Raw genomic sequence first — 26,586 nt, forward strand, 5'->3', positions numbered from 1 at the left:
GAGCAAGAGTTACCACAGCACCATTTTCTGCTGGCACCTCCCAGGGGCTGCCCAGGATGCAGCAGAGGGACTTTCTGAAATGGTGCCTCAGGGGATCCAAAATCTCAATTCCAGATATTACTCCTGAAGGATGGCGTGCAAGAGGCTCACTCTTTAGAGGAGGAGAGGCAAGGGGCAGGGAGGGGAAATATCTTCAGCAATGTCTTTTCTCTTGTTCCCTCAGTACTTTGTCACTCCACCTTGATGCTGAATCAGACATTTACAGGCATACTCAAACACAGAAATTACCATATGGGCTCAGCAGGGTCTCTAGGAATGATTTCCCCCTTCACAATTCCACATTAGGTCTCATCCTGATCTTTAGCATTTAACAGCATTATTTCTAATGTGAATAATTAAAAATTAAAGTAAAATGGCGCTGCAGTCTCTTTTGTGGAGGAGTTGTGGAAGCTAAAGGATGTTGCCATGAGAATAAATTACTACAAATTAGCCATCAATAACTTTAAACATGATGATTAGAGCACAGGAAAGTCTGAAAAGGGCTTCTGAAGGACTCTGGGCTCTGAGAGCTGCTACACTGTGTGAAGTCTACCACATTTAGAAATGGAATTGTATGATATGATTGCCTGTAATAGGGGACTGGATTTAATGCCTACTGCATCTTTTTCCATCTCAGTCAGCATTCAGCAAGTCCCCAAATTCTTTTCTTCATTGCTGATTTTAAGGACTGCTGAAACAATACAATCTCCTTTAATGATGTCAATATCTTGTCTGGTCAGATGATGCCAGGGGAAAAAAGGTCACTAAAATGTTTGAGGGCCAAAACTAAAACAAGCTTTTCTTTCTTTTTTTTTCACTTGGGTGAACTCCTGCCTTGTTATTGTTGTTGCTGCTATTTTTCAGCCTGGTATAGCTGATGGAAAAGGTGTGAGTGAACAATTAAAGGAAAGAAAGGCTGAGCAGGACCAACATCACCAAGGGTGATCCCAACAATGATTATTCTGCTTTATGATCCTACTCAAGTCCATGCTTGGGCAGCTTAGGCCAAATCAGCACTTTTCATTTCATTTAACAGAGCTACTTCCAGTTGGAGCTGAGGCCAGGTGAGGATCCACAGAGCTGCTTCTCAAAAATCCACCTCTGACATCAAACACATGACTTAACCTTCATTTTCCTTACAGCCCTCTGGTAGAAAAAATGCCACCAGATAAACACAGCCCACCATTGCAGTGTCTGTGGTGCAGCAGACAGCATTTGCAAAAATTAAGGGAATTTTTTAAGTACTAAATGATTAGAAAAATGCACAATCAATACATGGGAAATGCATAGAGTTTAGCTCCAAATTTAGAAGAATATGATGCACTTCAGAGATTAAAAGAAATGACAAAAGTAAATAAATTGCATAGTACTGGACTGTTAAATATTATTACCCTACCAACCCAAAGTAAGAAATACTTTGAGGGTTGACTATATGTGCCCTTCTATAAAAAAAATAACATATGGTTTAAAGGAAACCATAGTCACACAAAGTTAGCAAGTTTATGTAAATATAGAAAACTGATGCAATGGAGACTTAAGAGCAAGATTCTCTAAGAATAAGCAGAGGCACAGAAGCACAAATGGTTCAGCAATTCCCAAGGAGCTGGTTGGTGCTGATTGTGCTGTTTAAGCTGTGTGTCTTGTAGGTTACTAATGTGAGCAACAGGCTGCCTGCTGCATTTTAAATCACCAGCCACTTCCAGCCCATTGTTTTATGTCATTCCCCCTCTGAATAAATATATTTATTCATAAGTAGCTGGCTGTTCAGTGAGACTCCCTCTGCTTTGTGGAACTCACTAAACCATATATTTCTTCAGTCAATCTGCACCAAACATTCCCTGTGTGAGCTGCTGTGAGCTTTGTGGGTCACTAAGTCACTATTTAGATTAGATTTTAGGGAGCAGCTCTTTACTCAGAGGGTGGTGAGGCAGGTGAACAGGTTGCCCAGAAAAGCTGTGAATGCCCAAGCCCTGAAGTTTGTAAGGCCAGGTTGGATGGAGCTTTGAACAATCTGGAAGGTTGGTGGAAGGGACCACTACCCATGGTGGGCAGGTAGAAATTATATGGGCTTTAAGATCTGCTCCAACCCAAATTTTCTATGAGTCAATGACCTGTGAAGCCTGAAATAGGATCAAAATTTGGTCTCTAAATATTGCTGTCGATCACCAGACCTCTGTCAAGAGCAGAAGGGCTCCACAGAGGCATTAGAAGAAGCAGAAGGGTTAAAACAAAAATAAACAAAATAAAAAATTAAATTAAAATAAAATAAAATAAAATAAAATAAAATAAATAAAATAAAATAAAATAAAATAAAATAAAATAAAATAAAATAAAATAAAATAAAATAAAATAAAATAAAATAAAATAAAATAAAATATAAAATAAAATAAAATAAAATAAAATAAAATAAAATAAAATAAAATAAAATAAAATAAAATAATAAAATAAAATGCCTTCAGCAAATGAAGCATTCATTCTGGTGAAGGAACAGGTGAGTTGCAGAGGTGACCTGGTGGCTCTCCTCAGATGCCACCAGAGCTGAGCATATTTAAGCATATTAGGAACAAGGGCCCCACACTGTGTTAGTGCTGTAGCCAGCAGTGGTGTCAGTGAAGCAGGGACTGGGACAGGGGGTCTGACCTGGGCTCCATCTGACCTGGGCTCCATCTGACCTGGGCTCCCTCGTGCTGAGCCCATGGACCACGAGCAATGCCAGGGGACCTGGGAGCCAGAGCCACCTCTCCATTGCATCACCAGGCAAGGGGATAAAAGCAAGAGGGAGAGCTCATCCATCTTTTAATAACAAGCACTGTAGCTGTCTGAGGCCTGGAAGGTGACAAAGCCATCATAACAGTCATAGGATGTTGCCAGCTGATGTTTGCCTTGCTGTGACAGTGCATCCAAACCTAAAAATTTCATCACAACTCCACCCTCAGCCATGGCTCATACCAGGAGAAGTTGTTGAGATGAAGAACTTCACAGCCTGTCCTGAAAAAAGCAGAGCTATCACAAGGCTGATAAGGCTAAGGATTAATTCCTATTTTTATTCTCTCTCACTTGTGTCCAAGAGTTGAATGCTTGGTAAGATGAAGGGTTCAGCACACAGCACACAACTCTGAGCTGAGTTATTGCCTCTGGTGCCTGGAGCAAAAGTGCCCCCTGGGATGTTTGACAGGATATAATGTCTGACTTGATGATGGAAACAAAAGAAGTCCTCTCCATGGCAGATTTAGTCTCTTGAATTTACTGATAATGCACTCTCCTCCAATAAATCAAAATTCCACTTCACCCACTCAGATGTCAGCTCTGTGCCCTGCTGACATACGTGGAAATGCAAACCTCCCATAAAAGTGAAAGAAAATGTAAGTTATGTTCTGATAAACAAAGAGAGACTTCGGAATAGGGGGAAAAGCCTTGGTTTATATTTAAAATTATCTCTCTGAACCACAGTAATAGAGAGATTTCAAAAGAAAGAGGAGCTGGTGCAGTGCACATGCAGCTCACCTGGGTAGTTCTGCACTGAGGATTCAATCAGGGGTCAGTTTTCTCTTTGGTAACCCCTCCTTGCCTTTCCCTTTTCAGCCCAGAAAACTCACTCTAGTTAACATTCAGTGCAAGGTCACCCCACAGAGATCTCCCCCTCCCCTGCCCCTCAGCAATATGTATTAAAATGTCATCCTGGCCTTCAGGAAAAGCAATTTTCTCTGCCTTAGTGTAGGGTAGGTGTGATGCACCAGTCTGGATGGAGACATCTGCATCAGAGCCTCCCTGCTCTGGAGAGAGGAAAAGGCACCTGCAGGATAGGATTCACACATAGCTGATTTAATTTTAGGGTTTTAAATTAGGATGGATGAATTGCCCCTAAAAGCACTTTTTGTCTCCCTGGACTGTAGTGGGGGCCTGGGGTGATGTTCTGAACTGTGGGGCTCCTGCATGGCAGCAGATACATGAGCAACAGAATCCTGAATTTGCAGCTAGTGAAAGAAAGTATTTCCTGGTGTGGAGGAAATCCTACACAGGGTGTGAGTGCTCATGCTTCTGCTCCATCCAGATGAGCAAGGATTTGCCAATCTGCTGATATAAATGGGAGCTGAACTGCTTTATGCATCTTTTCCACTTTATGCTGGTGAGCCTGGGAAGAGGCAGGAGAGAAGGGAAGGAGTGCAGTGCTTAAGGCATGAGAGCTCATTTGTGATCAGAATTTTGGCAAATAGAAGTCCTGGCCATTCCAGACAGAGCACTTGAACCCTCACAGCCTGCAGTTCCCAAGCAGCTGAACATGTTGTGTGCCCAGCAGTGGAATCACTGACACTGACACTGGCTCTAGCCCACTCCCACTCAGAGGAACCCAGTCCCTGGGTCTTCTCAGCTATCTCAGACATCTGACCTAAACTAGGCATTGTGGCTCCCTGCAGAAAGCTGTCAGCTCCCCTCCAGCCCAGGGAAGGGGTTATCAGCTCATCTGTTTTAGAGCTCTTGGAATGGGATGGGCATGCTGCTCTCTGTGACTGCCTGCACCTCTCCTGGCTGATTATTCCATTTGCTGAGGAGGATAAATGCCTCTAAATGAAACTCAGCACAACACTGAGAGCACTTTGAATGCCCCCTGCAGAAAGCAGATTGAGGGCAAATTTAGCCCATCCATGCACAAGGTGGCAGTCCTTGCTTGGTGGGGAAACCCTTTCTCCCTTCCTCTCATCCCAGACCTCAGAGGGTGCCTGGGAGGTGGTGGGGGCATCCCAGCTCTCAGTGGGGGGAGTCTGGAGCTAGAAGCCCAACAAACAAAACAGAGTGAAGAAAACCAGGCTTTGTTAATTTATCCTGGGGTCTCAGCTCTCCCTAAATCAGCAGTCTGTACACCAGCCTCAGCCTGCTTGCATATTCTTATATATCAAAGGAGAATGAAATGTTGGCAGAAGAGCTGAATTTCATGTACTAATTCAAGAAGCAGCCTGTTCGAAGAGATGTCAAATGTCAAATTTAAGTGTCTCCCTTCCTCCAGCTCCCCCATTCCAAAGAAAAACTGGAGCACAGTCATCTTCCCCTAACAGAGGGCAGGGTGTGCAGGAGCTGGGGTGCTGTGCAGGCTCAGGCTGCTGGCCAGGCACAGCAAAATGCAAAATCCCTGTCCCCTCCACACACTTTGTATGGGCAAGGAGCTGTTGTGTGTGACAGATGAGAGCTGCAAAGCAGGCAGGTCAGCACTGTGGTGAGGGTCAGGGCTGTTTCAATGGCTGGAGATGCTCTAATTGTAGTGTTGGGAAGGCTGGAAGCTGCCAGGTTCAATATGGGAATTATGTGACAAGGGAATTGCAGAGTAAAGACATTTGTTGTTTTGTTCTTGGCTTAACTCAGGGACAAGGCCTTTGAGGAAGGAAAAGCAAATTTAAGGTTATAATTCAGTCCCAGGAACACTGAACATATATATATAATTAGACAGAATAAAATAAATCAAGGCAGCCTTGTGTTTATTGCACTGGCTCCATCTCCTGTGCTGTTGGCACTGTGTGCTTCCAGCTGAGCTCCAGCCAGTTGCCTGGGTGGTTAAATATCCTTCAGCAGGATAAACAGCTGAGGAAACCCTGCTGCTCACTCACACAGAGCCTTGGTGGGTGCTCAGGCAAGTACATGGCTTTATATATATTGCACTGTCCCTTTTTGCTACCTGCTCCACACTCTGCTCTGCCTCACTGCAAAACTTTCACAGGGCTGCTCTTTGGTGTTACAGGATTTATAGCAGCATTTCCCACAGCTTTTACAATCTGATTATCCTTAGGGTGCTTTCCCTGGATAGTTGTGAGCTGCAGAAGACTTTGCTTGAAGTGTCTCAGTGCAGACTGGTAGCAGGGGAATTTTAGGAGGTGGGATGAGCAGTAAGTTGATCCCAGCACTCAGCTCTGCTCTTGCATTTATGAGAGGGCAAGCCACTATACAACCTGGTGCCTCAGACAGATGGGACAAAATCAGTACAGAGGCAGCTGCATAAAATATTCTTGGACACTTTGACCAATACAGCAATCAGAACTGGGAAATAAACTCCTCCACATCACTCACAGCCCAGCTCCTGGGGCTGCTGCCAGTCTGCACCAGCTTTCCCCATGCCCTGCTCTTCCAGAGACCCTCCTGCCTCCATGGCACACCTCCACCTCTCCTGTGCTTCAACAACCTCTCCTCCAACTATCTTTTTTTCACTAGCTCAGTGGAGCATGTTACCTCAATTTCCTTGCTCCCCTTCTCCAGGGATTCCTCCTGTTAATTACTTCAGCTTCAGCAGCTCCCCATCCTCTCTCCTGTGCCCACCACAGCAGCCAAGGCTCTGCCTGCTCCCCCATGGGGAGCTCAGTCAGTGATTTCCCCCAGCTATTCCTGCTTAGGAGAGAGTTGTTTATTTCCCATTTTTTCTGTAGTTATGCGAACATTCACATCATGTACGGTGGTGATTAGTTTTTTCTTTAATTTAAAAAGTAGGAAAGAGCTGGCAGTCAGTATCTGGTGTAATGTCAGAGCACTAGAGAAGCATTAAGTTTTGATCTGTTTACTCTGATACTATTCCTCAGGCAGGGATCAATCACTTAAAATCAGAGACATTGTAAAAAATTTACGATAAATACAGCTAAAGTCAAATACTCTGATACTCTTTTATTTTATCCAGGATAGGATTTAGTCACATCCAAGCCAAATTTATCCCAGATGGAACTCAGAGAGGAACTCAGCTCATTTGCATTACCTTACCTTTTTTATGGAAACTGAAATACTGGTAATGCAAGCAAAAGTGCAAGGGAGGGACAAGCTCATAACAACCCCCTCTCTATGGTCACCATGGCTATTTGTGCTTTGTTTCACTCTTTTTACAAGTTATTAAGCATATTGACCACAGCTCTGTGTTTTGAAATCAAGAATGCAAAGAATCCATTTTTATTACTTTATTAACCTTTTTTATTTAACCTGGTAACAAAACTGCTCAGCTGTGTGGTGGAATCTCAATTAAAATTTGCCTCTCCAGGAGTCACAGAGTCAAATGCTCCAGCAGTTATCAAAGTTGGTTTCCCTGTAAAAGCTGTGCTGTGTTATCAGATTCTGTTATTCAGTACACAGATCCTGCTTTCCAGCAAGCATCTTTTCAGGAGGTGCTTTGAAAGCTTCCAGGCTCTCCCAATGATTGCTCTGCTTTTCTTTCACAGCAATTACAGTCTCTTCATTTAATTTCAATGGAAACTTTAGTGTTTTAGACCTTGCCCATGTAGCTGAATGCTCATCTCTGGATCTTATTTCCAGTCCTCAGGAGGACTGGTTTTGATGACCTAGTCTGATTACAGCATCTTTGACAGCTTTAAAGGAATTTGCCCTGGGGAAGAAGACAGCAGCTGCCCTGATGAGGGATTTTTCTGAGCAGGCCTCCCAAGCCAGACATGTCAGTGTGAGATGCTGCCTGCATTTTTCATCCTGACCAACAGGTATGTCTAAAAAAGGTTGTGCGTTCTAGGCTGCACAGGCCAGTGTGGAGAGAGCCTCTGTCCTTAAACTGCTTAACCTGTTCCTGTCAAAACACTGCAGCTTCTTGGTTTCTTTTCCCTTGTGCTCTATACTCAGCCTCTCTGAAAACTGTGGGCCAGATGTGTGTGCTGGTGTGAAGTGGCATTGCTCCCTCAGTTTATACAGAATATATACAGTTTATACAGAATTTATACTGCAGGGTAGGAACAGTCTCTTGTACAGCTCTGGTCTCCAAAAAGGCTGATGAAATTTTGCACTTTATTTATGAACAGCAGCCCTTATTAGGAGCTGCAATAAAATAACTCATCAGACTTTTTAGAATTGAATCAGTATAAAAGCAATATGGTAGTCGGTTCCCCTAGAGCCCATTTTTTCATGAATGTTGAAAAGAAGATGAACAACATTTCAAATCCCAAACAACCCATTTTACCTCCAGAAAGGAGGTCTGATCTGCTTAAAATAGTGTGGATCAGGAAAACTGCATGTTCCCTTCCAAACCCAGGAATGAAACTCAGTTTTTCTCAGATAAAGTACCTAGAATGAAAGGATCATGATTCAGAGGGGCATGTTTTGCAGTAAAAGATTTTGACAAATATCTGAATTTACAAAGTTCTATATCTTCATCCTGGAGCAGCTACTTCAATTTTTGGGGAACAAATAAAGTAAAGATTTCAGATAGAAGGACCAAAATTAGAACTGCATGAGCTGGGGTAGTGCCAAGATTTAGAAGAATTCACCCCCAAGACATCTTCAGCCTTGGTTTTTTAAAAGAGATAAATAGATGGCTTGGAGTTCTGAGAGGTCTTTGGTACATGGAGCAATAACTTCTCCTCTCCAGTGCCAGCCTGTTTCCACCACATGCTGCCCCAAAATCAAACTCTGAACTGACTAGTAAAGGTGGCAGTCACCAATTCTCCAGAATTTAAATTTCCAAAATTAATATTCTCAAAATTCCTTTTTTCCTTCTCTGTATTTTTTATTTATTTTTCATATTTTCAGGGGGAAAAAGAAAAAGCAAAAAAAAAGTGTCATTTTGCTGCCTTGCAGTAATTTGATTTGTATTTGGTAAAGGCAAAGGAGCTGAGGGTTCCTTTCTGAAATGACAGTGGAGAGCACAGAAGAGAGCAAACCCACCAGCTTTGATTAACCTGGCACTTCTTAGTCTTAATCTCTGACACTGATGCTGGCTCACACTGATCCTCCTGAAAAGCACAGACAGAGTGGTGGCTCCTGGAGCATCCCTTGCTAGTAACCTTTTGATTTGGGCTGTCAAATATTCCATTGAAGAAGTTTTTATTTCCCAGTTCTGGCATTATCCACACAGCAAGTAACAAACCTTGCCAAAAGCAGGAGTGTCAGGAAAAGGTGTTTCAGATCTACAGGTGTCACAAAGGCAGGAGAGAACTTCTGGGGAGGAGGAGTGGTGGTGTCACTTTTCCATCATCTTCACTTTGGAGCTGCAAAGAGCCTTTGGGCCCAGTGTGCTCCAGAAAGAATCTGATATTTTCCCAGATTTCCAATGAATAGGGAGAAATGCTATAGGTAGGAAGTATAGGAACACTCCAGTCTCAAAACTCTCAGAAACACTTGCTGGGGTGGGTATAATGCAAGATAAAAAGGATGCAAGACACTGCACTAGCTCTGTGTACCCAAAAGTTTTGTCTTTGTGAGGGAACAGCCATGTAGACAGAATCACAGAATAGACCAAGAGCTCAGCCTCCACTCCTCTCCCTTCAGATTCTTTTATTTCAGCATCTCCACAGCTGTGCCATGAGCTCCATTCCTTGCCTTTGCATTTCTCTGGCTTTGAAAGAAAAGGCAAAGTAATTTCTATTGTTTCACTGAGGATGCTGACTGAAAGGCTCATACATTTGAGATGATGACAAATACACAGGTGAAAACACTCCACATCAGAAAACAAAAATGCGTTTGTTGAGACAGAGATTATTCTGACCAACATATTAATTTGAGAGGTTTCCTGGTCCTGGACCAAATTTCTGATAAGAATGAAGAAGAGAATGGGGGAGAAAGAGAGACAGCTGAGCTGTTAGAAAGGAACAGGAAGGAGTAGGAAGCTGCATCTTAGAGGATTTGCACTTGTAGGTTCTGATTCAAACCTGCCAGGGATCAAAGCTGGACCCTGTTTTCCCACTCTACCCTCAAAGCACATCCTGCTCTCAGCTTTGTAAGGCACAAATTGTCTCAGTGTGAGCAGCATCCTACAACTCTCTTGAAGGAATGCCAAAGGATGCTCTGCTTTGGGATGAAAGCACAACTTAAATATTTAGCTTGCCTCTGCAAAACACAACTGGCTTTCAACCTGACTTATCTGTGCAGCCTGATGCCAACAAGTGTACTTTGATGTTCTGCCTGAATTTTCCCTTGCTTATTTTCTTTGTCTCAGCTTAAACTGAGATTAAATTGGATATAAGCTCCAGAAGTTCTCGTCCAGTTTTGGATATTGTTAAACCTATTTGTTTTTCTCTGAAATCACCAGTCTCCAGGGCTTGGAGAGGTGGAGGAGGGAGACTTACATACTAATTAGAAAAACAAATATCCTTCATTAATAGACTTAACATTAATGTAAAGCAGTTGCCAATGACAGAGGGATTTGCCACTTTATAATCTCTATCATCCAATATCATTATTGAAATGCTTTCCAATTCATACTTTTTTTTTAATACATTTGGGCTTTTGTTACACTTCAATCTGCTCTTTTCTCCATTTTTCTGGTCTTCTTTCATGTCATTAATCTAATCTAATCCTCTTCCAAGGTGACACCACAAATGGAGCTCAAGTGCATTTACATCAGTGCCCTCAAATCATGTTGTGTAGCTGCCTGTGTCTTGGTGCTTTGTGATTCCCTTGGCTCCTTCCCTTCCCACTGCTGTCAGCCCTGCTTGCTGCCCCTTGCAGGGCCAGTTTGGCATTAGCAGCTGCCAGGCTTCTAAAATCCATTTTAGGGGAGAGACAGCAGCTCACAGAAGTCAATTGGAGTCTTTTGATACCTGGGATTAAAACAAGACCACTAATCCCCTTTTGAGGCTGCAGTCATCCTAGCTGGACTTCTCCTCAGGTCAAAGCTCACCTAGGAAAGTGGGCAGGAAGCCCCAATGAACACAACATCAAGCACAGAGTGATTACTGCTAAAATAGAGCTCCTGAAGATAATTCCATTTTTCCTTTTTATGAGGGGATTTCTTTGCATGACTTTTCTCTTTCAGCCAGATGTCCCCCTGCTGGCAGTGGGTTTCTCTTCATTCATCTCATGGCTGATGGCAGCCCTGCCATCAATAGCAGCCCAAATGCTTTAGGAAGAGGTTCCAGTTCCACGGTTTTTGCTCCTAAAATAAAATGGGTGTTTAACAAAAGCTGACTCAGAATGACCTCACTCCTTCCAGCCCTGTCCATCTCTCACATCCCACATCAACAGGACTGACTGATTTGGAATCAGTGAGCCAACAGCAGATATTAGCATTTGGTTCCTTGGTAACTCTTATTCAATCAATACATGTTTTACATTTTAGGTCCCAGTGACAGGATGATCAGAACAAATTAGAAAATCTCAGGTGGAATAAACCTAATGGCTATGGGACATTTCTAAAATAAAAATGCATGTTGAATCACAAATAATAGCTTGGCTGCAATCTCAAGAGTCTAATTATGAAATGGATGTGGAATCATTCTGTAATTATTTAGAAAGTTCATTTCAGCAGCCAGAAATTCTCTCTCTGTTTACTACATATCATCACAAGTCCTCTGTGGTTATTTGTAACATCTACCCGGAAAGACACATGACTAAGAGAGGCAATTTTAAGAAATGGAGACAGATTCATGCCTTTTGTAAGTCAATGGACTCATGCCAGGGATAAATTGAGACCAAATTCATTAACAGAGTTAAATCACTTCCAGTCACTCCAAATAGAGCAGAGATTTCTCTGCCCTGCAGCAGGGATGTTCTCACCATAATGCAAAACCCTACAACGCTTCTGCTCAGTTCTTCTACTTTTGTGTTACACTAGGGCCCAGTTCAGAACCAGGAAAAACCTGTGCACAGGTGTAAACTGGTGCCACAGCTGCAGGAGCACAATCATCACTTTGAAGGACCTGCTGCATGGTCCCCATGGTACTCAGTGCTGGTGAGGCTGCACCTTGAATCCTGCTTTCAGTTTTAGGCCACTGACTACAAGAAAGACATTGAGGAGCTGGAGCAAGTCCAGAGAAGGGAAATGGAGTAGGGGAAGGGTCTGGAGCACAGGACTTATGAGAAGCAGCAGAAGAAACAACTCCAGTTTTGACTGGAGAAAATAAGGCTCAGGGGAAACCGTATCACTCCCTGCAACTACCTGAAAAAGGATGTAGGTGGGGGGTGTTGGCCTCTTCTCCCAATTAACAAGAAATAGAGCAAGAGGAAATGGCCTCAGATTGCACCAGGGGAGGTTCAGATTGGATATAAGGAAAAATTTCTTCACCAAAAGAGTTGTCAAGCTCTGGAACAGGCTGCCCAGGGAAGGCATTGGGTCACCTTCCCTGGAGGATTTAACAGGCATTTAGATGTGGCACTTGGGATAAGGTTTACTGATGGCCTTGGACTCACTGACCTTAAAGGTCTTCTCCAACCAAAACAATTCTGAGATTTACATCTGCAAATAGGGCCCTGGCTCTGCCTTCAGAAGTGAGTTATTTCGTGGTGGATTAGATGGCCACGTGCAGTAACACCACCCCAATCCAATTTTTACAAAGGTTGGCAATGTTGAACAGCCCAGGTCTGCCTGCCTGCATCACAGGGGTCCTTACAGACCTGTGTGATCTGTGAAAACTTCCAGCACAGGGCAGTGATAACTAAGGGGCACAGGGAGGGTGATCCTGTGGGTCCTTCACGGAGCACCACGGGGAATGTTGATGCTGCACTTTGCACTGATCACAGCTGCACTTCCTTGGGGAGAAACACAGCTGGAATCACAGCTCTCAGGAGCTAACAGGAATGAAAACTGATTGCTTTCATCCTGGCTGGCCACACACACCCAGTGTTACCAGATCATCTTCCCATTCAGTGCTCTGTTTCCATTATGCTTTGTGGTTGATCTTTTTTTTCACCAACTCCACAAAAATGCCCCATTTTGGACTGACCACCAGACAGCAGATTAATCATGATCCTTCTGGATGTGGAATGGAAACATGCAGTCCAAAGAGATGATTTTTGTCTTGAGGCTGGGATTCACACAGTGGTTTCTTTACTGGAAGGTTGAGAAGAAATGGTGCTGTACAATATCTCATGGGTGTCCCATAACTTCCAGCAGTAAATCTGTTTCTCCAGAGGCAGAAAAAGGAAGGAGGCAACAGCTAATTATACTCTGTGGGTCAATTTGCTGTTTTATTTCCTGATGTACTCCCTGACTAGTGGAAAATCACTCTTGGCAAACACAAAACTTACCCTGCTTCCAAAAGGTGCATCTCTAAATTATTAATCAAGAGTACACAGAACCGCCAAAGGTGGAATATTGAACAAAGGCTCAATTGACACTCTGGAAGTTGAGGAAGATATGGAAGACACCCCTCTAATTTATTTATTCCTTTTCTGTTCTGTTATCCTGATATGCTGCTTCCAGTTACCACTGCACCCCACACTGTATGGTATTACGTGATTTTGTTTTCAGATTGTTGGAGATAAAGTTACTTCATTATTAATATATATGCACTGTGCATATCCATAAATATTGAATATGTACGTGTGTGTGTGTAAACCTGCTGGAAGTGTTAATGGTTAAGATAAACGAAGTCCATTATTGCAATGAGTGACTATTTCTATGACCCTATTTGCAATAAAAGCAGATTCAATGATATGAGAAAATTGCTAGGTTTCAGAATAATTGAACCAGGCCAGACGAATCCCCACAAAGGCATCATTTACAAAGTACTTTGCTTGTCTAAAATATTTATTCCCACAGAAGGAAATGGAAAAAGAGTTCATGTGGTTACATGGCTATCCTCTGAGTGTAAAATTGTTTTATCATGTTATGTTTATTTCCTAGACACCTTCCACTGGGGTATTGCAGAAAAAATACTGGCTGTGCAGTTAATTCCTTTGTGTGGACTGTTCATATTTATTCTCTGGGAAGTCAATCATGTTTTGTTTAGGCATGTTTTGTTTTTCTGCTGAGCAAACACTTAGCCAACCCTTTTCTTGTAAAAACTTATTTGCATATACAATATGCACCAGTCAATGTCGGTGCTACACAGAGAGTTGAAATGTTTTTGCTTTCCCTCCTATGTACCATGGGAAGTAGTGGATTTCTTGATGAAAATGTTGGTGTTGCTCTTTAAGACTGCAGTATATTGTTCATGTTTAAGGGTAGAAATTATAATCAGTTATAATCAGTAGTTATAGATAATTTTAGTTTGACTTTTATTGAAAGCCTGGATAGATTTTTACTATTAAATGTTCACAGCAAAATGATTCCAAGCAATCTACAGACAAAGAATTACTCCCAGCAATTATCCACTGAATAAATCTGAATAATGAATACATTCACAAAAGTCACTATCTATTTGTGAACAATTAGCTGAAGGAAATAGAGGTGACACTCACAAGCTAAATAATTCATTTATGAATTATTTGTCCAGCTTTGTTTTTGACATACGTTGCATGAAATGAGATCAAAGCTTTGATAAAAAATTACTTTAAAAAGAAGGGCAATAATAAAGGAAATTCTTACAGCTTCTAATGCAGAAATCATCCCACTATAGTAACTATTATTTATTACCAGTGATTTCAGAGGCTAGAGAAGTTATTTTCTTAGATTATTTTACTTTAAGAATTGGGCTGTGTTTTATTCCTAACATATATCCAATTTTAGATTGTCAAACTACAATCAAAAGCACTTAGTATGAATGGAACTGTCCATGGCATGAGATTTGAACTCCTGACATCTTTATCCACTGAAACTTGAGTGCCCAGGTAACTACTAATTATTCAAGCATTTACAACCATTGCTATCAATATAATTAGCACATCTTGAGATAAAAGTGAGAATGTCACTGTGAAATTATCATTCCTGGCATTTAGATAGCAATCTTTCAGGAAACACTTATAAGCTGCCCAATTATTTTTCAATCAAATGAACAGAAAAATGGGTTACATTTAAGCACAATCTAGAACCGAAAAGAATTTGTTTCTGGCATCAAAAATTGTAAATGTCATCTCCATATGTCCATTTATTGAATAGAACAAATCCCATCAACTTCTGCATTGGTAGTTTTTTGGGATTGGGTTTTGGGTTTTTTTTTGGGGGGGTGGGTTGAGAAATTATCAAAATATCTTGGACCAAATATTTAGAAAACTGTGAAACCTTCCTTTGAACAAAGCCAGGTTCAATGAAAAAGACATGAACAAGGTTTTTCATTCAGGTCTAACAGCTGACAAGTGCATTGTCCCACTCTGTAGGAATAAGAGGCTGCACAAGACCTTCTTATGTGCCTTGCTGGATGACAATAATAAAAATAAATGAGACAATTCCCATGGACAAAGTCAAAGCTAGATGAGGACTAGAGTCCTAATCCCACCTTTCTTTTGCTGGCCAAAACAAGGTAAATTCCTTCTTACATGAATTAGTAGTAAGTGATTACCACAACAGGAGGAAGGAGGAGCCAGAGAAATCAGGGACCAGGGTTTGACAGATTTTGTCACTTTTCTGTCTAGCATCTACTGTGAACAAAATTTTAATGACTGTCTTTTCCCCACCAAAAGTCATCCTAGATATCCTGAAATAACTTCTGTGGAACACTTGCAGGACACAGCAGAGAGGGGATTTTGGGAGAATTTCACAAGGTCTGCAGCTGTGAGCTGGTTTCAGCATGAGGAAAAGCCCTCCATCACCCCAATGCACAGGAAAGAGAAGGTAAGGTAACCCTCTCTGGGGGGTTTAGGTTTAGTGCATTCAGTGGAGAGCCCTAGACCAGAAAAATCTGTCCCTCTCACGTGGATACTGATGCCACTAAGGGCAGGTTTGAGGACAGTAGAGCCAAACAGAGGCTGAGCTGCAGGAGAGCAGTTGACCAGTTTCCTCTGGGGGAAGATCCCAACCCTTTCTATCTGTTTCCATCTATTCCAACCAATCCCCATATCCTTGAAAGGAGGTGAATAAGCAGTGAAGCCCACAGAGCAGCTGTGCCCTCTGGTTCCCAGGCCTGCATGAGCATCTGCATCTCTCTGCACTGCAGAACAGCCTGAACATGACATGGAAATGTGCATCCAACCACCTGCTAAAAAACCAAACCATGTACATTACACATGGCAATGCAAATAAATAGCTCCAGGAAAAGAACTACAACAACAAAACCACATTTGTGCTTGCAGGGACAGTAGACCAGTATATTTAAGTAATCATGGCAGGTATTTCTAAATAAAAAATGTATAATTTGATGATTCCCAGACTTCAGCATTTGACAAGGGGCTGTTAACACCTCTTTAACAGTAAATCACCTCTCTTTCTATCAGTAATCTTATTATAAGTAGAAATGTCAAATGTTTAAATCCCACTCTATTACTATAATAATGGATTTAATTTTTAAAACATATAAAGTGAGGCCATAACTGTTCTGGAGGGAGATATCTGTCATCCCACTATATTCATATAATTTCCTGATGGCTTTATCCACATATTTTGAACTGAAGGAGGATTAAAAACAATCCCACTTGTAAGATTTTTGTGATTGGGAATGGATTCCAGAAAGGAAATTAACATGATCACAGAAATGCAGAAATTGTTTTTTAGAAAAACACCCTCAACTTCACATTCGTGCAAAACAAATACGTAGGTGTTTATCTGTGACTTGCTCCATTCAGCCCCTCTCCTGCTGCCAGAAAAGCCCTGCTCCCAGCTGCACAATCAGTGTTATCACCATGTGCTATTTTTGGCTCCTGAGTACATCTCAGCAGCGTCATCCTTCCCACGCCAGCCCTGGTGCAGAGGACACAAATCTTCCTTCCTTCCCCTGCCCCGTCCTGGCTGCCGCTGCCGCCGGCCCCGTCCCACCGCACAGGGCTCTCCAGACCCTTCTCCTGCTCCTTCCCACCTTCCCAGGCAGGAGGCTTTCCATCCAGAGCTTCATGTGGGAGGCTTCATGTTGGCATCCAGAGTACATGTCCCAAATATGTCCAGCCTCACTTTCTGACCCTAGTGCCAAAGAGCTGCGGGTAAGTAATCTTCTGATGGGGGATGCAGTCCCTGCGTCCAGTGCCTGGAGCTTGTTACAAATGGGTTGCTTTTGGGGTCATACAATTTCCCAGCTGTCACTTTGGTAGGTTTCCAGCTCTTGTTGCAGTGTGTTGACACCAGATTTCTGTCTGAGGGGACTGTGCTTTGTTTGTTCTGACACTGTGTAGCTTTGATTTCCACAGGTTATTAAAGTCTAGTAAATATCATTAAATCACTTCCTTTTTAAGGTCTTCCTTGACTAGGTGCTCTCCAACCAGCTAGTTGTTTAATGCTTTTCTCTTCTGATGTGCTATCACTGCTAAGTGTTTGGAAAAGCTCATATGGGCAACAGCTGCACTTGGAGTTTTAAATCTCTTCAAATATAAGGTTCAGTTTCCTTGGTGCCACAGGAGAAGCCCTTATAGCTAAAGCTATAGCCACCCCTAGCCTGAGCTGGGCTGTGTCTCCCTAACCCTGTTTCATTTTACACAGAATAATCAAATATTTATTATGTGAGCAAGTGTGTGTGTGGCTGTTGCAGAGTGATTGGGGTACTCACCTGCTAGATGAGAGACCCTGTTCCCAGTGACCGCTCCAATGAATATTTAAGCATTACATATTAAGTATTCATTGGAGCAAGGATAGGAGCAGACTTCTGCCACCCCCAAGGGAGCACCCAAACACCAGGCTGTAAAGTCATTCTTTCTTTCTTTAGCCCAATGAGTATTTAATTATTCAAGGCCAAACAAGACAGCTTCAGTGGCAGAGACTGAGATTCCCTGCTCTCTGTGTGCACCATAACTGATGATGAGGCTGTATCTAAGACATGGCTTTGTATTTCTTTGGACTTGGAAAGAAGTGAAATCCAGGTTTCCCATAACCTGAATGGGGCTTCCAGCTTCATAGCTACTGAATGAAAAACATAGAGCTCCAACAAACCCTGCCCACAGTCATGAGACAGAGGTGATATGACCCCAAGATCAGAGAATGCATCCTTATCAGTATTGAGATTGGTTTTATGAATCTCTCAGGAAAAGGAATCAAAGCTGAAGACATTCCTCACCCCATGGCAGTTTCTGATGGATGTGTAACATGCCTTTTGAGGTTATCCAGAATGTGATGTGTAAGAAAACCTATTTTTGCCCTTTACTCTGGAGTCTGGCACCCCCAGATTGTAATCCTGATTCTGCAGTCCAAGGGGTGGGTGTGTGAAATGGTGAATGTGGGGAAAACATCCAATAAGAAAAGTCAAGGCAATGGCATTTGGGTCTAAAAGAGGACAAAAGTAGATATTTGAGGAGTAGAAAGATCAAAGCAAGGAGAAAAATTGAAGTAAGGAGCAGGCAGTCACTGAGTGGGGGAATGACAAACAAGGGGAATAAAGGCAGTAGAGACAGTGACCAGAAGAAATATCTTTATCTAGCAGAGGAACAGAGGGAAGAGATGGAAAGGGCTAGAGAAGATTACTTCAGCCTTAAAAATAAAATATGAAGAATCTCTGCCCCTCACTTTGATCTTTGAAAAGTAGAAAAATTGCCATCTGCTCTCTACTGCCAGAGGACAGTGGGTGTCTGAACCAAGGTTCTTTGGATTCACTTTGGGCAGTTGACAGTGGGAGCATTCCCATGCAGAACTGTGACTTATTGTTAGTGAAGCTCTGTTTCTTGTCATTTCAAAGAATCTACAGCATTATGATTCAGTTGTCAAAGACTAAATGTTGTCAAAGTTGTCAAAGACTAAAAACCAGAGCAACAGCATAATTGTTATATTGAAGTGCAAACAAATTACCATCTTGTACCCATCAGGAATGTCCAAAGCCAAGTCAGCTGCATAGCCCCAGTTGTTGAAATGGCAATGCCTCATTCTGAATGGAACTGCTTAGCTCAGAACATTTCAAAGGTGCTCCAAATGATACGGTTCATATATTTCATATCACATTTATGTTCTTCCAGGAGCAGCCCAAGGCTGTGGAGCAGCCACCTTCAGCAAATATTTGTTACAATTTAGAGAAATCCTTTCTGAACATTTTGCTGTCCATTGCTCTAACTGTCCTTTTCCCTGAGAAGACAGCTTTAGAGCACTGTAGGTTTGTGGCAATGAAGGAATATCCCTTTTGTCTTTCTGTAGATGTTACAGTGCTCTATGTCCAAGCAGATGTGTTACATATCATGTCCTTCACGGGGCACAGTAACACATCCACCAAAGATCCAGCCTTCACCCAGATACCTCACCCTGTCTGAATGGCCACCTGTTTTGTGTTTTGATAACTCTTTAGACAGATGACAGCAGCTATCCTCCTTCCATACTGAGAAAAAGGCCACCTGTGGACCAAGCTGTGGGGGAAAAGCGGAGAGCAGAGAGAAGGGTTCGATTTCGTGAGCCAGAAGAAGTCATTGAACATGGTATGCTCAAGTTATCAGGAATTTTGGCATGACCTTTCTAGCTTTTAACATCCACTCTGTCTGTCCACATCAGCTTCCCCTCCTGCTAACGTGATTTGTGATTTTGAGCTCAGCATGGAGCAGAGGATGGATGATTTTTGCTCTGTGCTCTGCAGAACTGCATCTGGTCCATTTGCCTGCCTGCCCTGGGAGGAGACAGGCTCTGCCTTACCCTCAGCTGCTGTCACAGTGACCTCCCCAGTCAGCTCCCACCAGGATCATTGCAGAACATGGGCCTGGCTGGACCCCAGGGCTTCCCCAGGAAAATGTTTCCACTCAGACAAAACATTTATTTAAACATAATTATGTGACTGTGGGTAGCTAGGATGCCACAGAATACAATAGCAGAGGTCTGAGCATAGCAGCCAGGATGTAGTAACTTCTGCCAACAAAGGCTCCCAAGGACTGACACAATTAACAAAACCTCTGGTCTTTTCATTCATGAGCCAAAATACTGCAGGTAGTTCAACTGGGAGTGACCTTCAGCAGAGGTCTGGCACAAGGATCCAGTTTGCACTTCTGCTTTTGCTGTATGCCATGCCAAATAATAATTGGATTACCTTCTGACTTTCCCAAACTCATCCAACCAAGAAAATTGTATTTCTTGGTAGAGAACTAAAATTATATGGGTTCGATGTGTCAGTTGGTGAAAACACAGGTGGCAGAATGGTAAAATTTCTATGTCAGCCACCTGTTTGGACTGCTACAGCTTCTGAAAATAAGGCTTGGCATCCACTGATGTGTCTATAAACAGAGCTCACATTTGTTTGTCAATACATTGTTTGGGATGCCTCCTGATGCAGGAAGGGGAAGCTGTTTCTTGATAAGCCTGTTGACATGGCCTGGGCTTTCTCACCAAAACTGAACTCCTGGAAGGACTCAGTGAGTCAGCCTTAAATTCCTCAAAGCTCATCTGACTGCTCAAGAGCAGGATTCTGATGGAATGGATAACTCCCTCAGCTCTCTGCCAGAGTCCTTGCCCCACACCAGCACTGAGAATCTGCAGTCAGTCCAGCCCAGGGGACCAGGCTGGTCTCCCACTGGCTCTGACTTCAACAAAGCCATGCTGGAATGTGTAACATGGAGAAGGCTCTGACTCTTTTTTGTGGAAACATGAGAAATGTTCCAACCCATCAGACTGTGCTGCAAACAGTCTGTGATTTAGATTATTTGCTGTTTGTCCACACAATATTACTCACATTAAGGCTGGTAAAATGAAGGTTTCTGGCACCACTGAAACTTTTCCATTCTATGGACTTTTCATCCTGGGCTGTGTCTGGGCCCTGGCTGCCAGGCAGACGCATTTCCAGGGTATTGTTGATGAAAGTTAGTCTGACAGTGCTTCTTAACTTTCATTCTTTCAGCCTGCTGGTCTGAATCCTTTCCTTTCTAGGAATTATGTGGAATAGGGGGAGGCCTTATCAGAGCTGTTTCCTGACCTCCCTGCAGCAGCAGCAATCCTGCCTCTGAATTCTCACACACAATAGATTTTGCTGGCTTTGCTGAAGTGCACCTGCACCTGCATGTTTGCATGGATTGGGTAGGTCCTCATCCAGATCCAAAAGTGGTGTGAGAGGCTGCCCAGCATCTCCAAGGTGACAGGCAGCTTCAGAGACACTGCTTGGTTCTGGCTTCTCTTGTTCAAACAGTGCCAAGAGACTTTCCAGGCCAGTAAGAACATTTTCATTCTGTTTTCTAGTCATTTCCTGCTGTGACTACGTAGTGGGTAAGTTGAATTTTTCACATATAACTGTGAGCCATCCATAGCATTAACCTGAGTTTGCTTTTGCAGCTGGTGGGATGCACTGTGCAAACATACCCTCCATGCACACAGCATTTTGTGCTGTCAGTGGTTGTTGTTTCCTCTTCTCAGCATAAGCAGCACAAGGTGCTGATGAGGTCTGGTGCAATTTTAAACAAGATGTCTAATAAGACAAATAGTGGAAACAAAAATTAAATCCCTGAAGCTATTTTAAATTTAAATACAATTAATATATTTTATGGCATTGGAATAGGCACAGGTTTCTCACTAAGATATGCAAGGAAAGCACCCCAAGCTAAACAATAGTTCTCCCTGCTGAGTTTCATATGAGGGGAAGAGACAATTCATTTATATGCTGACAGCAGGGTAGAAATAATAAAAATAATCGTTTTTCTCTGTTTTTTTGTTTGAGGCCTGCCAGCCTCACAGACCACCAAGTAAATGTGTGTATCTGGATATTCTGATGATGGTGATAATTTCTAGTGGCCCTGGGCAACATTCAGCCCCTGCTGAACTCAGGGCTATATAAGTGAATACACACTCAGACCTGTAGTTCTGGGAGGCCAAAAAGCCTCTCAGGCAGATGTTCCCATATCCCTCAGTATTGCTATTGTCCAGGAAGAGGGGCTGTATGCTCATGACAATGGAAGCATCATCTAGGGCTGTTATTGGGCTAGAAACAGGGTACTACAGCCAGGAAAGGGCCTGGTGGAAAAGCAAATACCAAATATTCTTCAGGGTGCAGTGGAAATGTGTATCCAAGGCAGGAACTGAAACAAAATCTCCTGTATCCAGGACCTGTGCTTTTCTCAGATCAGTTCCATTAGACTGGACACAGATCTGTGCTCTTCCAACAAGCAATTTAAATAAAATATTTAAGCATTAAATTTCTAATTGTAATCTAGAAAAGCAAATTTTGTTTTCAGCACCTAAATGTAGTGATGGACTGAAGCTGTTATGAGCATAGCTCATCACAATTTTGCAGGTGGAATTACTCTTCTGCATTATTTTTTTCTGTTCAAGAATGGAACACATTTCCTAACTGAGAGGATATAAGAAAAGCCCAATTTTACATTTGAGATCACCCAAAAATTTCACGTGGAAAGTAACATTTTAAAAGTTGAAACAGATTACAAGCACTTCATATGAAAGGCTTCATGTGAAAAGCTGTTCAGGAAGGTTTCCCTGCTCCCATGAGTGCTCACCAGCCGAGCCCCACATTGGAAAAGGAAGGAGGGCACTCAGTCAAGAGCTGTAGCCTGTGGTGTGGGAAATCTCACAAAGAAAACCCCAACTCCCAACTCACAAATCTCTGCAAAACCAGAAAGTGGTGAGCAATTCCCTGGCTAAACACCTTCACATCAACCCTTCATAGAGTAATGCCAAATAAACAAATTTATAAAATCTGAAGTCTGCACATGGATAATTTGCAAACAGAAAGAAGGGCTAAATTCAAATGAATAAATTACTTGCTGCAAATAATTCACTCAGATCTATTATGGGACATTGATTTGGTTTCTGGTTAGCTATAAAATGACTGCCTATTAACATTTTACCTTTTCCCCATACACTTTTTGATACATTATTATGTGTTTCTGGCTTGGTTTTATGACTCTTACCTTCCTCTCTGTACATCTGTGTGACAGTTTAATTGACTGGTGTGTATTCCAGGGCTCGGAGTGGAAGCTAATTTAAATATGTTACAGCTAATGTTGGCCCTTTACCCATAATAATACACTCCACATTTTTATCTCCTTATTGATTATGTGCATATGGCAGGAAAATAGCTGCACACTATGGGTTTTATTCAGGCATGAATTTGGCTTTATGCTGCATGTTTAATACTCTAAGTGCTTTGTGAAATAGCCCCGACTGTGCAATGGCCGTGCAGTCAGACAGAGCAGCCAGGTCTGAATCAAACAGGATCCCCAGGGCCTAGGGATGGATTCAGCAAGCTGGATGCAGCCCTCTGATTTCCACATGTGTGCTGTGCCCGACCTGTGGCACTTCAAACATATTTGAAAAATATTTTGAAGGCAAGAAAAATCTTTACTCCTTCTGAAGAGCAAGTGCAGAGGATGTTCTGGTGTAATTAGCACACACAGCACTCTGAGAGTGGTTCAAACCACCAGAGCTTTCTGAACGTGCCTCTTGGTTAATGGAGTCATGTTTGGGTTCTTTCCATAATTAGCAGCAGTCCCAAACAAGCTCACTTACCAGGGGAAAGGACAGAAATCTATAGCTTCTGTCTTTAATGGAGCATTTGTGAACATTAAATAATTAGACCAAGTAGCTTCATATCCTTCTAGTATTCATTGTAACATTTAGGGTAAAGGTATAAAAGGTATAAAAACTAATTGCTGGAGGGGAAGTTGAGATCATGCATTAGCTATGCTAATCCTGTTCTTATTGTATATAATTAAACTCCTTAAATGCTCCATTAGATGATATCTTTTATACTCACCACCCTCCATCAGGAGGTGTGACTCACTATCACTTAACTGATGCCTATAGAAGTGCTCACCACCAGAGCCCTCTGTAGCCTGCTGTTCCCAGAAAACTGGGACAAAGGCATCAGCAGGGGACCAAATTTGGGAAGTGTTTAAGATGGCACTAAAATAATGCTGCTTTCTTTCTCTCCTCATCACCGTTCAGCAGATGACAGGACATCATCTGGATTGCCTGTGCTCCTGTGGCTCTCATTCTGTGCAGTGCTGGTCCTTGCTGTGAGTCTCTACTACACCAGCATGAAGAAAGATGTCAAAGTCCTGGAGGAATTTCAATCCCGACTTGTCATCTTCTTTCTTCATGTAAGACACGTTGCTCAGAGGTGCTGGACTTGGTTTATGAGGCAGTAGCAGTGTCCTCCAGCCTGACACTGCTAAGAAACATCAGTGCAAAGCTCCCAGCCTGCTGCAGCCACATGCAAGGAGCACATCAGCATCCACCTCAAAGAGCAAGAAAATCATCCCACCTGTGCACCACCCAGCAAACACTTGTTCTCCTTTTTCCTTCTTTGATGTTTTTTTTTTTCCTTCTTCACATAAATGAGCATTCAGACTAATGCCTTGAAGTCCCACCAAACTCATCCTCCATCACCCTGAGCAGCAAACAAGCATCTGGATTTGGTTACCCAGAGTTTATAGCTGCTGATATGAGGAGCAAAAGCAGAGAGAGAAATACATGGATCTGTGCAGGCAGCAGCAAACTTGGAAGAAAAGTGTTATGAGTCTTGGGTCAAAGCTTTAGATACCAAACCATTTTTCTCCTCAAGTCTCCTAAGAATTATTCTGCAAAGGTTAAAAAAAAGTTGAGGTATTGCACAGACACTGCTCTGTGGCCAAAGGTTTGGCAAGCTGCTATATTTATACACCTGAAATTATTATTAGTAAAATCCCAGCAAATGGCTTTCTTGTTTCCCTTCATGCCTTTTTTTCCTCCATGGGCAAAAGCTGGTTCTTAATGCTTCACTTGACTCCCAGGTGTGAAAAAGAATACAGAAACTCATTTAAACAGAAAGTGGTTTATTTGCCTAACATAATAAATAGCTGCAATGAAACCCAGGTTAATCATCAAATCAGTAGTTTAATCCTCTGGGTTTGATTCAGTCCATAAACCCCACAGGCTGACATGAAAGATTTATGATAGTGCTTGTATTCAGACAGAGGTTATGCCTGGGTGTTCAAAGCCTTATATATGATAATATGGACCGCTTATGAAGATGTTGGATACACAGATCCTTTATCACTCCATTGTCCCATCATACTGTGCATTTCTGTGAAAGGAATCCTTTTAATGAAGATCATGTGAAATGGTGCTCTGGGTATCTGAGAGGAGAACAAACAACTGCAAGTTCATGAGCTCCAAAGAACCAGCACAACCAGATTTTAGACCTTAGATTCTGCTCAGCTAGCACCTGATATGTGCTTGGGGTTATTTTGTATGGTAAGATTGACATCAGAACCGGTAAGAGATGAAGTAAAAGAAAAAGGGAAAAAATGTGGGGGGGAAAATCACTGCAGAGAAGATGAAGAGATGTCTGTGAGACATTGCCTTATATTCCCCCTGCCACTGCAACCATCAAAAAGAAAAAATGGTGCTTTATTTCTAGTTATTTTTTTAAAAGAGGGCCATACATCTGCCCCAGCAACCTTCTCCCAAGCAGCCCAAGGACTTTAACCAGGAGAGGATAAACAGAAACACAAAGTGCAACCTTCTCTAAGGAGAAAAGGGGGCAGGAGCTTGATTGAGAACAAGTCAGAAAAATTGCAGGCTGAGACAGAAAGAAGTGCCTTCAGTGGCTTCTCTCATGCCTCTCTTAAGCTGTCAAAGCCACAGGAGTGGCATTGGACATGAGCTGGTCTGGGAATCAGGGGTTGCTCTGGCCTGGGAAGCAGGGGATGCTGTGGTCTGGGAAGCAGGGATGCTGTGGTCTGGGAGGCAGGGATGCTGTGGTCTGGGAAGCAGGGATGCTGTGGTCTGGGAGGCAGAGGATGCTGTGGTCTGGGAGGCAGAGGATGCTGTGGTCTGGGAGGCAGAGGATGCTGTGGTCTGGGAGGCAGAGGATGCTGTGGTCTGGGAGGCAGAGGATGCTGTGGTCTGGGAGGCAGAGGATGCTGCAGGAGCAGTGTTTGGCTCAGGGGCTGTGTGCTGATCACTCAGGTACCCCAGCTCAGAGGGAAAGTCCCACTACTCTTTCCCTCCCTTCTACCCTGTCTCAGCCCTGCTGTTTAGGTAATAAAGAAGAAAGGTTTTAAACTTGTGTGCTGGTGAATCCCTTGGGAGGTTTAGATTGGTACCTGCACAGGGCAAGGGGGTCATTTCGACTTCTGTTTGCATTTTTTGATGTTTGTAATCTTATTAATGTCCAGGTTGAAACTCTTTGGAAAATCAGTGGTGTTTCTTTATGGCTCTGGGCTGACTCCTCTTAGCACTGTGAGGGGCTGGTGTGAAGGTCAGATATGTGCTCACCTTCCTGCACAGCTCCCCAGGAGATGACACAGGACACCTTTCCACTGAGCCTGCTTTAAATGGAAAATGTCCACATTCCTCTTGTTGGGGCCAAATTTATTGGAGTGAGTGAGAACTGCTATCACATCTGGGCTGTCAGGGATATTTAGCAGAGGAACAGCTATTTTTGGATTTTGTGTTGGCTCTGTTTGGGACTGATTTGGGCATGGGAAAAGGCAGCACTTGAGTTATCTTGAGACCACTGTTGAGGTCTCACCATGGCTTTACAAAGTCTTTCAGGTCAGGATTGTTTACTGTGGTCAGTCAGATACCTGGCAGGCAGCAGAAAGCCAAATTAAATTTGTCTCAAAGCCAGAAGGTTTAAGATAAATAAAAGCTAAAACCTGTTCTGGCAGAGCAGTGGCATCTTGTAGGTGAAGCAGCTGAAGCTAAGAAAGCCATTGCATGTGGGAGTGAATGAAGTAGGTCAATAACATGACTGGGAATAGGAGAAAAAATTCCACCTCCTGGGCCTACATTTCTTTACTGCTGCACAGCTTCACTCTGGACTTACCTGATTTATTTCCTTGTCACCCTGAAGCTCTTTTTCCATTCAACCATCCAGCTTAAACACACACAAGCCCTTTTCCCTCTCTGCCCCTTCATTCTTAAGCCATCCCAGCTTTATGCCTGTCACTGTGAGC

At 42.8% G+C, this 26,586-nt stretch overlaps 1 protein-coding gene across 3 annotated transcripts; it reads left to right on the top strand.

Moving 5' to 3' along the window:
• The first annotated feature begins 7,370 nt into the window (after positions 1–7,370).
• Positions 7,371–25,690, top strand: C5H14orf180 (chromosome 5 C14orf180 homolog). 3 transcript variants are annotated; one of them, XM_056493732.1, is made up of 6 exons: positions 7,371–7,493; positions 14,390–14,490; positions 15,323–15,430; positions 19,005–19,131; positions 20,870–20,896; positions 23,588–25,690. In XM_056493732.1, the coding sequence occupies exons 3-6, from the start codon at positions 15,413–15,415 to the stop codon at positions 23,788–23,790; spliced, it is 375 nt and encodes a 124-aa protein (XP_056349707.1). In that variant the 5' UTR covers positions 7,371–7,493; positions 14,390–14,490; positions 15,323–15,412; the 3' UTR covers positions 23,791–25,690. The 3 variants fall into 3 exon arrangements, with proteins under 3 accessions (XP_056349707.1, XP_056349705.1, XP_056349706.1); XM_056493730.1 differs by lacking the exons at positions 7,371–7,493; positions 14,390–14,490; positions 15,323–15,430 and adding an exon at positions 16,495–16,728; XM_056493731.1 differs by lacking the exons at positions 7,371–7,493; positions 14,390–14,490; positions 15,323–15,430 and adding an exon at positions 16,495–16,728 and having other exon boundaries at positions 23,591–25,690.
• The last annotated feature ends 896 nt before the right edge of the window (positions 25,691–26,586 follow it).

The sequence above is a fragment of the Oenanthe melanoleuca genome, chromosome 5 (assembly GCF_029582105.1).
Source record: "Oenanthe melanoleuca isolate GR-GAL-2019-014 chromosome 5, OMel1.0, whole genome shotgun sequence".
Taxonomy (NCBI): Eukaryota; Metazoa; Chordata; class Aves; order Passeriformes; family Muscicapidae; genus Oenanthe; species Oenanthe melanoleuca.

Excerpts from the sequence above, each read along its gene's own strand:
- C5H14orf180 (XM_056493730.1), top strand. The coding sequence starts at position 16,642 with ATGTGGGAGGCTTCATGTTGGCATCCAGAGTACATGTCCCAAATATGT. Across the intron at positions 16,729-19,004 it reads CTAGTGCCAAAGAGCTGCGG|ACAGATGACAGCAGCTATCC; the intron begins GTAAGTAATCTT and ends ATAACTCTTTAG. Across the intron at positions 19,132-20,869 it reads AGAAGAAGTCATTGAACATG|TCATTTCCTGCTGTGACTAC; the intron begins GTATGCTCAAGT and ends TCTGTTTTCTAG.